At 37.6% G+C, this 10,101-nt stretch overlaps 1 protein-coding gene across 2 annotated transcripts; it reads right to left on the bottom strand.

Annotated features, from left to right (window-relative positions):
- Window positions 1-1,663: 1,663 nt before the first annotated feature.
- LOC143892168 (dehydratase family) lies at window positions 1,664-9,223 on the bottom strand. Of its 2 annotated transcripts, XM_077396613.1 has the most exons (14): window positions 8,459-9,223; window positions 7,183-7,254; window positions 6,602-6,649; window positions 6,322-6,476; window positions 6,002-6,196; window positions 5,803-5,914; window positions 5,611-5,680; window positions 5,458-5,516; window positions 5,245-5,368; window positions 5,060-5,130; window positions 4,571-4,672; window positions 3,849-3,929; window positions 2,193-2,351; window positions 1,664-1,935 (listed from the first exon to the last, which is right to left on the bottom strand). In XM_077396613.1, exons 1-14 carry the CDS (start codon window positions 9,002-9,004, stop codon window positions 1,885-1,887), a joined length of 1,845 nt encoding a protein of 614 aa, XP_077252728.1. In that variant the 5' UTR covers window positions 9,005-9,223; the 3' UTR covers window positions 1,664-1,884. The 2 variants fall into 2 exon arrangements, with proteins under 2 accessions (XP_077252728.1, XP_077252729.1); XM_077396614.1 differs by lacking the exon at window positions 6,602-6,649.
- Between the last annotated feature and the right edge of the window lie 878 nt (window positions 9,224-10,101).

The following is a 10,101-nucleotide window of genomic DNA, read 5'->3' as shown; positions in this document are numbered from 1 at the left end:
GTCTCCCATATCACCTGACACTCCCCCTGTTTCTCTATCTTGCTAGCAAGTGATGGTAGACACTAGACAGTCAGAACAATGCCAGATAAACCACATGGTCCTGGCTGTTGGCCATCCAGCATCGGCGACATCTTTTTTTCTTTTTTTTTTTTATCTTATTGTTGCCTGAAACAATAATTTTAAGGTGGGAAATAGAGGTCATCAGTGTGGTTCTAATCGCAACCACCATGTCCTCATATATTCACAAAAAAAGAGGGAAAAAAAAAACCAAAAAAAAGCTTGCTGCCTGTGTAATATGCTTTTGGTGATGTTTCTTGTTATTTATTGGGGCTGTTCAGCTTGTAAGAATGCCGGAGGGGAGAAGGGAGGGGAAGGAGACATGAAAATATCAGGCTTAGTTGAGATTTCCCTGTAAAATTCCCTTCTCGGGGAGAATGAAATGGATGGGGGGCATGAAAATTCGAGGCTGTTCAGAATTCACTGTGAAATTCCCACTTGTTTAACTGTTGTATGCATCTCGTTACAAATACAACAACCAATACCCTCTTTCTCCCGATCAAGTTGATTCGATCTTCGGATATGCAAATATGTGGAGGTGAAGGTTTTTGGTTTTTTTGAAATTTATATTGTATTCTGTAAATTGTGACTAAGATTTCTCATCCATGCATTCATTAAGCTTGCGCAGATTCTCACAGTTGCATTATAAGTTTACAACTGCCAGCATTCTATAAAAAACCCTTTGTTTTTTCTTCTCTAGAGGGATGGATAATTAGGGGTGCAACTCGGGTTGGGTCGGGTTATGAAAACCCAACCCGACCCCGACCTGAAAGATACCCAACCCGAGCCTACTTTTTTCCAGGTTGAACCCGACGTGTTTGTTGGGTTGAACCCAACCTGAGTTGCACACCTATTTTTACTTGGATATTTCTTATTGGGTGCAAACTCGAAGCAAATCTGCATATTGTCTTTTGGTAGATGACTCCAAGCAATACAGGAAAAACCCATATTTTCTTCCTTGAGACCTACCAGGCAGATAGTCACAGCTGGGATCAATGGTATCCGATCAAATTTTGGGTTCCAATCACACCTACCAAGAAATTGTATTTTGTTTTAATTCGTACGACCTGAGTTCCTCATTTCCTCGTCTATAAAGAGCCTTGTGGGAGGAGAAAACACTTCGTTTTGTATTTTGAGAAATGATGGAGTCCAAAACTGATTATTGAAGTCAAATTTGCATTTACCGTTTGAGTCCAAAACTGATTATTGGACTAATTTAGTAATTTTGAGTACCATAATCAGTTTTGGAACCAAATTTGATTCTCAAAATCAACAAACAGGGCCTAAAACAGCGAACCTCATTTTTAAGTTGAAAACATCGACTAATAGAAGTACGGCGCATTTCCATGAATTTGATTGATCATTGATCTAGACTGCCCATCCATTGCATCCCAAAATTGATCGAACCACGATCAAAAGGAAAAAAAGGAGTTTGATCGCCGCCATCCTTGCGTTGGTACTGGCATATCTCCATTTTAAATTTAAAAAAAAAAGGTGTCAATATGAAGGAGGGTGCAACTATCAGCTCCCTCTGACACAGTAACTGTTCTTCCTGGAAATTTTAAGTGGGGCAAAGCATATAACTCTGATCAACACAGCAGGCACATCAGAAATCTTCTTCCATAATTTATGTTTTCAAGTCAAACCTATTCAAAATAATGAAATAAGACAATAAAAAATTTACACAATCCCATTTACCTCTAAAACTGTCAGTCTCACAACCTCTAGGTAATTTGAAAAAACTCGGCCGATGCCAAAAATGGAAGTTTGGCATGGGGGATTGTTGCATACCGCATAAGCCGACATTCCAGGTAGGTATATCCTCTTTTACTCATCAGTCACACATCCCCTTGAAGCGGGTTGCACGTTCTTGATGTACTGAAAACAGATGACAGAGATCCTTTTTCATCTTATGAACAAATCCAACACATACTTAGGGCCTGTTGGTTTTAGATTATGACAACCGATTGTGGAGTGCCAAACTGATTATTGGACTCAAATTTAGTGCAATTTTCGGTCCAATAATCGGTTGGGCACTCCACAACCGGTTGTCATAATCTAAAACAAACAGGGCCTAACTGGCTAGTTAACAAGTGATTGTTATCAGAGAAGGGATTCATAGGCTAATTACAAACCTTGTATAGAACTCCAGAGGTAGCCTTGTATTGGGGTGCAACCCATTTCTTTCGTCTCTCTGCTAAGTCCTCGTCCGTCAATTGAACATCCATTCGTCTCTTTTGAACATCAATTGTGATTATATCCCCATCCTGAACCAAAGCAATTGGCCCACCATCCTGCAACAGATCCATCCATTTCTCAAGAAAATGAAATCACAAGATTTGAGTAATATGGCTCTTAAATTGAGCTGAAAATGAAATCACAAGTTTTAAGTAATATGGCTCTTAAATTGAGCTTTTGCCCTTATCCATGTAGTGGATAAACAAGGATCAAGGTATGTTGTTTGGTGAATCTAAGAGCGTGATGCATTACATGTTTGGCTCAAACTATAGTTGCCGGAGTGGTAAGCGCGTGTGAGAAGCAATGCAGGAATCAGAAGACAGAAACGATGGGTTTAGAAAAGAAAATGCAAGATGTGATGGGTTTAGAAAAGAAATGAAAAAATAAGTTGAGAAAGTTTTAACAGAAGTAAAGAGGAAACATATAGGAAGCATCATTGAAAGTCAACGTGAAGCACGTAATAAGTTTCATTACATGCGAGTAAAAAGTGTATAGAAAGAGAAAGGTTATAATATAGGTTTCGGCTAACGTAGATAAGGATTACAAGTAGTAAAGAAGAGTTCACCAATGCTTAGAATTACACATTTTAGAGATTTATAGTTTCACATGTTTTACTCATGTATACTTACTGTTAAGTTTATTGAAAAAGATCTATGTAATTTCATTTCAAATTAAAATGACCTTAAATACGCCATTTTCTTTTTATTTTTTTTGACAAATACGTCATTTTCTTAAATACGCTCATTCGACATTATCAAAAGAAGAAAAAGAAGAAAACACTCTTTTAGGAAAAAATAATCACCTAAATAGGAAGCGTACCGCCAATTAAGAGGAAACACATACAAAGTGTGAGTGGGAAGCATGCTTCCCCTAAATTTAGGAAGCGAGAAGAACTTAGCTTCCGAAGCGAGCTTTCTATCAAACTAGGAAATTTTTGGTAACTACGGCTTAAACTAATCATAGAATTCATTCCCCAAGTCACTCTTGTGACCCAAATACATTAATGAGCTTATATTTGTATTTACCCAATGAAACTTGAACCATGTTTATATGATTGCTTTAGTTCCATCAGTTTTCATAGATTACAGTCTGTCTGATCTCTGTGTCCTCGCGCAACATAGATACAGATTTTGATCCACTTGAACCTGCCAAGGTCCCATTAGATTTCATGATATTAAGAAGTGAGTTGGTTACATTATTAGACTAAGTAGTGAGAAGGATATTACAGGGCTTCTATAGTAGGATCTCTTTAGATAGGCAACCCTTCCATTCACTAAAGTCTACAACACAGTAAGTATTTGATCCTGCTGAAGATTTGTGACATGCGATATTGTGGATGAAAGGTGTGAATGGTCAAAATGATCTGGTACATAAGTACATTTGAACTGCTCACAGTTGTCATCCCCACCACATAACATAAGCTAAATCCTACAATTCTTTATAAGTTGCTATCTGGCTAGTAGAAAGTGATTCACGGACAGCCACTCTGTAAGCTAAATGTAAGTCTGAGACACAAGAATAAGTCAAAAGCAGTAAGCAAAAGCTTAAAATACCTGAGCTTCAGGGCAAATATGGCCAACAACATATCCGTGTGAGCCTCCTGAAAATCTACCATCAGTCAACAAGGCCACATCCTGCAGTATTTAAAGCAACTTATCAGAAAAATCTTTTGGATAGATACAAAAAACGTTCAGTTCAGCCAAACCATAAAAAAAGAGAGAGATTAATTTATTGGATCAATGGCAACATGACTCATTAACAAGAAACTCTTATTATGTCAATCATTCACAGGGAAATACAAGGCTAAGAAACATATATATGCTCATGACCAACTAGTGTTTGTGACGGTTACAGAGTAATTCAAAATTTTCATATTAATTATTGTTCAATACAAAGGTGTCAGTATATCTTTCATGTTACCAAGAAAATATGTCGTTCAATACCAAGAGGTCATGCTAAAAGTCAAACATTGCAAGTACTTGGTTTCGTAGATCACAGGAAGAATAATCAATACCCACTTGTAACAAGGGCCAAACCAATGTTTAAAAACTCATCCGCATCACGGATAGACTCACCCAAGTAGATTTGATTTTGGCCCTAAAACTCTTTTCGCTCCTCTGGGTTAGTGAAAAACTGATTGCGTCTTCACCATAGTCAACTTAGCTTTACCTTGGCCTATTTCTTGTCCAAGTATCAGTTTTTAAACACTGGGCTAAACTAGTGATCACTAATCACAAACAAAAAAAATTGCATGCTATGGGTTGAATGAGGATACCTTCCCAAGACCAGCCCCCATTATAGCACTTGTTGGTGTTAGCATTTCAGGCATTCCAGGTCCACCCTTCGGTCCCTCTCCTCTAATAACAACAACTTTGCCCTGGAACATACAGATAAGGTAAGAATTTGAATTGTCAGTCATAAAAGTTCCCTCTCCTTTGATAACAACTTTTCCATGTTAAGGCATTTGTAAATGTAGGACATGCATTATTTTCTGTATTTTTCTCGTATAAAATGATTTTACATCCGCCAAGCCAAATGTGAACTTGTCCCATTCTTTGAATTAGCATTACCCTTAGAAACTCTAAAGAGATCAACTAAGACAACTTTAGCTAACATAATATCAGTTTGACTAGTGCAGAGCCTACTGCTAATTAATTTATCAAACATAAGCATGCTCTAAAAAGTTGCTAAAGTAGAATTGTAGAAGCAATTTTTCACATATAGAGAGTTTACAAATTCTAAATGCCAAATCAGATATCCGTACCTTAAAGCTCATAGGATTTTCTGATATAGCTGCTAACATAGACACCTCGCCTTCAAAAACAAGAGCAGGACCTGCCAAGCATATGCCGTCATTATCCATTCTATCCAGTTGTTGCTAAAATGATACATAATAATCTCAGAGATCAAGAGATAGCAAGGTGGTGGAAATGTTATAGAATACAACACCAGAGAAATATAAGCCTTCTTTCCCAGTAATTTTTGCCACGGAGCCCTCTGGTGCTATATTGCCATATAATATCTGGATGTGAGCTGTTGACTTGATGGGGTTTTCTATTGGTCTTATTACTTTCTGGAAAATAACAAAATAGCAATCTTCATATTCAAATTGTGCAGGAGTCATATCTAAGAACCTAAAGTGTTACAAATTTACTATCTTACCTGATTTTCAGCCAAAGCGGGGCAAAGCTTTGCATTTTCTGCTATTGTCTTCCCCGTAACTGTAATTAAATTATTTAAAGATAGCAATAAGATCAAGGAGTGGATAAAAATAATATCAAAGAGTAAATTATCCACTAAATTTACTCTGCATACCAGTTATGCAATCCCCATCTAAAAGCCCTTGCTCCAAAAGATAGCGAATGATTGCAGGTGTTCCACCAATCTATAACATAAAATTTTACCAGCCAATCATGAGACTCCACAAGCCATGTAATGTAAGAAAACACTAGAAAAGTGTACAAAATTATAGAAATAAAATTCCTTGACCATTCATATTCTACAGACCTTGTGTACATCCTCCATGACATATTTTCCACTAGGCTTTAGATCCGCAAGAAAAGGAACCTCATCACTAACCTTCTGAAAATCATCAAGGGTCAATTCCAGACCCACGGACCTGCAAAAGGCACAAGCATTATCAATTACTTCAACTGTATAAGCCACAGGTCTCCCTGTATATGGAAAAAACACAGCGAATCCTCACTTAGCAATAGCAATCAAATGGAGCACGGCATTGGTAGATCCACCAAGGGCCATAACAACAACCATTGCGTTGCGCAATGATTTTTGAGTGATAATGTCTCGCGGTTTCAAATCTAATTCTATCATTTCCAAAAGATATTTTCCAGCTAAGCGGCACTCAACCAACTTTAACGGGTCTTCTGCCGGTGTTGAAGAGCTTTTCAAGATATGAAAACAAAGGATTAATACACAGCTTGAATTCAAAGATAGAGTTTCAAAAGGGACAAAGAAATGTTAAATCTTAATGTCCACGATAAAACCCTGCTTGGACATAATTTCTACCTGTAAGGAAGTGACATGCCCATCGCCTCAATTGCAGAAGCCATTGTATTGGCTGTATACATGCCACCACAAGCCCCTGCTCCAGGGCAGGAATTCCGAATAATATTCATTCTCTGATCATCACTGATTTTCCCACTAACGTATTCTCCATAGACCTACAAAGTGTACCAACGACCCCAAGGAATAAGTTGCAAGGCTTGGAAAAATGAATGGTTGGAAAAGTAACAAGCAATTCAGCCATTCATATCAAATTTACAAAATGGCAAATGAATGTGCGTACCTGGAAAGCAGAAATTATATCAACAGAATTGCCTTGAAAGTAACCAGGCTGCATAAAATTTAGATACAATGTATATAACTTTGACCACCAGCAGTTCAAACCAATTAGTTATAACTTATGAGAAGAGAGAAAACACCTAACCCGATAAATATTACACCTTAGGATAAAAATGAGCACTAACTGAATTACAACATAAGATAATTAAAAAAAGGAAATTACAACATAAGGAATAAAAAAGGTGAACTAGGTCAAATGTAGAAGCTTGAAAGAAGTATTCGCTCATCGGAAAAGATTTGAATTCCACAGATGTGACTTCTAATAATGCACACATATAAACTACTTCCATCTCAAGCAAAATTATCCAGACTGGCAAAATGGAAAGTATTACTTTCAAAATTTACATAACGTAGTACTCTTTCCCCTGTTTTGTAAGGCTAGTTTCCAGTGATAAAGATTCCTTGCTAAGGAACCAAAATCGTGGAGAATTTAGAAAAATTAAAAGGTCATAAACCTAAATTTCAAAAGTCCCGATAATGAAGGTAGAACGCAAGTCATATGTATACAATAACCTAAACACTAACCTTAATAGTTCCACCATAGACCATGATACTAGGACGATTTATCCGGCCCATTGCCATAATTGTACCTGGCATCTGTAGAGAAGTAAAATCAGATTCAAAATGTACACGTCAATTTAACACAAACTGCACCACAGGGGCAGAATTTAGTTAAAGAAAAAAGATACAAACAAGATAGTTTTCATCACTCATCAAAATATTATTGAAATGGGAAAGAAAGCATGCTTTGTCAAGCCAACCTCAAAACACGATGGCAATCCAAATTATGGTTACTGATTTAGAGAGTAATATTACTGGCAGAATCAGATGTCAAAAGGATTAACGCATTGAGTTCACATGCTAGGCAAGTAATGTTACACAGGTACCTGTAAACACTTGAACAAAAGAACCACAATTGCAGCAAGAACTCAAGTGCAATGACTACCGAAATATAACTTGCGATCAAGTAGAAAAAGGGAAATGCGGCCAGCAGAAAAGATGAATCATATTTGGACATTAAAAAATTTGAAACCAAAAGTAAGTCGTTAGAGGTTAGCGTGTTTAACTTTAGATATTTGAGACCTGAATAGACAATTCTCTCCCAAGTATGTTCACATCCCTCATAGAACTAATGGGATGGCAGATTAGAAAAAGGAGAGAATGGCATGGAGATTTTATGCATTGGAGTGTTCTCCCTCTTGGGTAGTGCTGGGGACAACCTCACCCTTATTTGTTCTCATTGTCTTCTTTTCAATAAATGTTTCCACTATTTCTTAAAGAAAAGGAATAAGCAATAATAAAAACCAATTCATATATCACCAAAATAGTGACCTAGAAAAATTTCTTCAGCCCAAAATACCAGTGTTCTTTTATAAAGAGAAGAACAGTCAGTTCACATAAAAAACTTGCAGTGAATCAAGTGCCACAAAATTGCAGAAAGAACTACTTGAATGTCAAGCAAACCAAATTGAATAAGCATCATTTCGTGGCAGACTAAATTTGAAGTATGACCCCCCCTAGCTAAAGAGGATGTACATAGTCAGATATGGTCAATCTCTGCCTATGTTGTAACCTCCTTTGATTTTTTTTAATAAATGCTTCCTTCTTGTTTAAAAAGGAAAATTGTGAAATAGGGTACACTAAATAGTTAACAATCGGAACCAAAAAAAAAAGATGAAAAAGAAAGCACAACACCCAAGAGCAAAAACAAAACATAAAAAAGGGATAAAACCAAAACCCAACAAACAAACAAACAAAGAACAAGAAAAAAGATTAGGGTTTAGGAAAGAAAAGATGTTACATTTTTGTCGCAGCCAGGAATGGAGATATTGGCATCATACCACTGTCCACCCATAACAGTTTCAATACTATCAGCAATCAAATCCCTAGACTGTAAGCTGTAGCACATTCCTCTAGTCCCCATAGAAATCGCGTCACTAACCCCAATAGTATTAAACCTAAAACCCACCATTCCAGCCTCCAAAACCCCCTCTTTAACCTCCTCAGATAGCCTCAAGAGGTGCATGTTACAGGTATTGCCTTCATACCAGACTGAGGAAATGCCCACTTGGGGCTTTCGCATGTCGGCATCGGAGAGTCCGACGCCGGCAAGGATTGCCTGAGAACCACCCTGGGATTTGGGTTCTGTGACTTGGGAACTGTATTTGTTGAGTTTTTGAAGAAGGTGAGATGGAGGGTTTTGTGATTTGGGTTCTGTGATTTGAGTTTGTTGGGTTTCGGATTTGTGTTGTGTGGATACATCGGAGAGAGAAGCTCGGAGGGAGAAATGGCGGTGGGGGAAGGAGAGATTTGGGTGTGGATGGGCTATGAAGAGGGCGGCCTGCATGGTGGCTGAAAATAGGGAAAATGGGTGGGGGGAGATTTCAAGGTTTTTGTTTTCTTTCTAGCTAGATGGTTGTTTTTATGTGCTTGAAGGCCCTGGTTGGATTTCCTCTTGCGGATTTTAAGAGGATCTTAACTGATCGAATATCAGGTTGAAGAGGAGTTGGGCTTGTTTAGGGTTTTGCTAACAGAAGCTAAGCCCTGCTGCGGTTTTTTATTTCAAAAAAATAAAGAGTCTTCGACTTCGCCTTATTTGCAAAACCAGTATCTTGAGACAGGTGACAAAAGGTCTTGAGGTCAATTTCTGATATATTCGCACCCCTGTAGGATTATTCGCACCATTTTACAGTTTTTTTAGTCTGCCTCAATTCACATTTAACAATGGTGTGAATCATCCTACAGTGGGTGCGAATTTTTCATTGACAAAATTTTTTACTCCTAGATTTACCAAAGCATCATTAGAAAATACAAGCATTCCTTTCTCGCCTATTCATTTACTTATTTGAGAAATGATAAAAACAGTTGTACAGTCCAGTATTTTTCTGTAAGGCTTACACTATAGGATGATCCAAGCCGTCCATTTGATGGGCCATGTCAAAAATATATTGCCTCAAAATCCATTTTCATTGGATGATCCCAGCCCTCTGATCTATAGAGATTTCGATATTGTGCAGTTCCTCTTTAGGTGGGAGGGCTAGGATCATCCTGCAGAAATGATTTTTGGGGCATAATCTATTTGCATTGTGGCCCATCAAATGGACAGTTTGGATCATCCATGGTGTAAGGCGTATAGTAGTTTTTGAAAAAAGCTGGACTATACAGGCTTACACCGTATAAGATCTCAACACTAACCCAACCCTACCGAAACCCTACTCCATATTTTATCATTTGCAAATTTCAAAACCTTAGGGTTATGGGATGTTTTTTTGTTCAAATTTTTTTTTTTTTTGGCCCCCAGTCAATTTGAATTAAACCTGACCTGATTTGAAAAATCAAATTAGATGGGTAGGGTTAGAGACCCAAGGTTCAGATTGGGTCAGGTTAGGAGGGTTAGGGGTTTTGCTTAGAAGGCACCTTCTAGTTGGCTTCGTGAATTATGGT

Source organism: Tasmannia lanceolata, unplaced genomic scaffold (assembly GCF_043159265.1).
Source record: "Tasmannia lanceolata isolate RefF3 unplaced genomic scaffold, GAP_Taslan_0.1 ptg000015l, whole genome shotgun sequence".
NCBI classification, from domain to species: domain Eukaryota; kingdom Viridiplantae; phylum Streptophyta; class Magnoliopsida; order Canellales; family Winteraceae; genus Tasmannia; species Tasmannia lanceolata.
This window is presented reverse-complemented; position numbering and strand designations above follow the sequence as displayed.

Excerpts from the sequence above, each read along its gene's own strand:
- LOC143892168 (XM_077396613.1), bottom strand. The coding sequence starts at position 9,004 with ATGCAGGCCGCCCTCTTCATAGCCCATCCACACCCAAATCTCTCCTTC. Across the intron at positions 6,650-7,182 it reads TCTATGGTGGAACTATTAAG|CCTGGTTACTTTCAAGGCAA; the intron begins GTTAGTGTTTAG and ends AATTTTATGCAG. Across the intron at positions 5,517-5,610 it reads AGATGGGGATTGCATAACTG|TTACGGGGAAGACAATAGCA; the intron begins GTATGCAGAGTA and ends ATTTAATTACAG.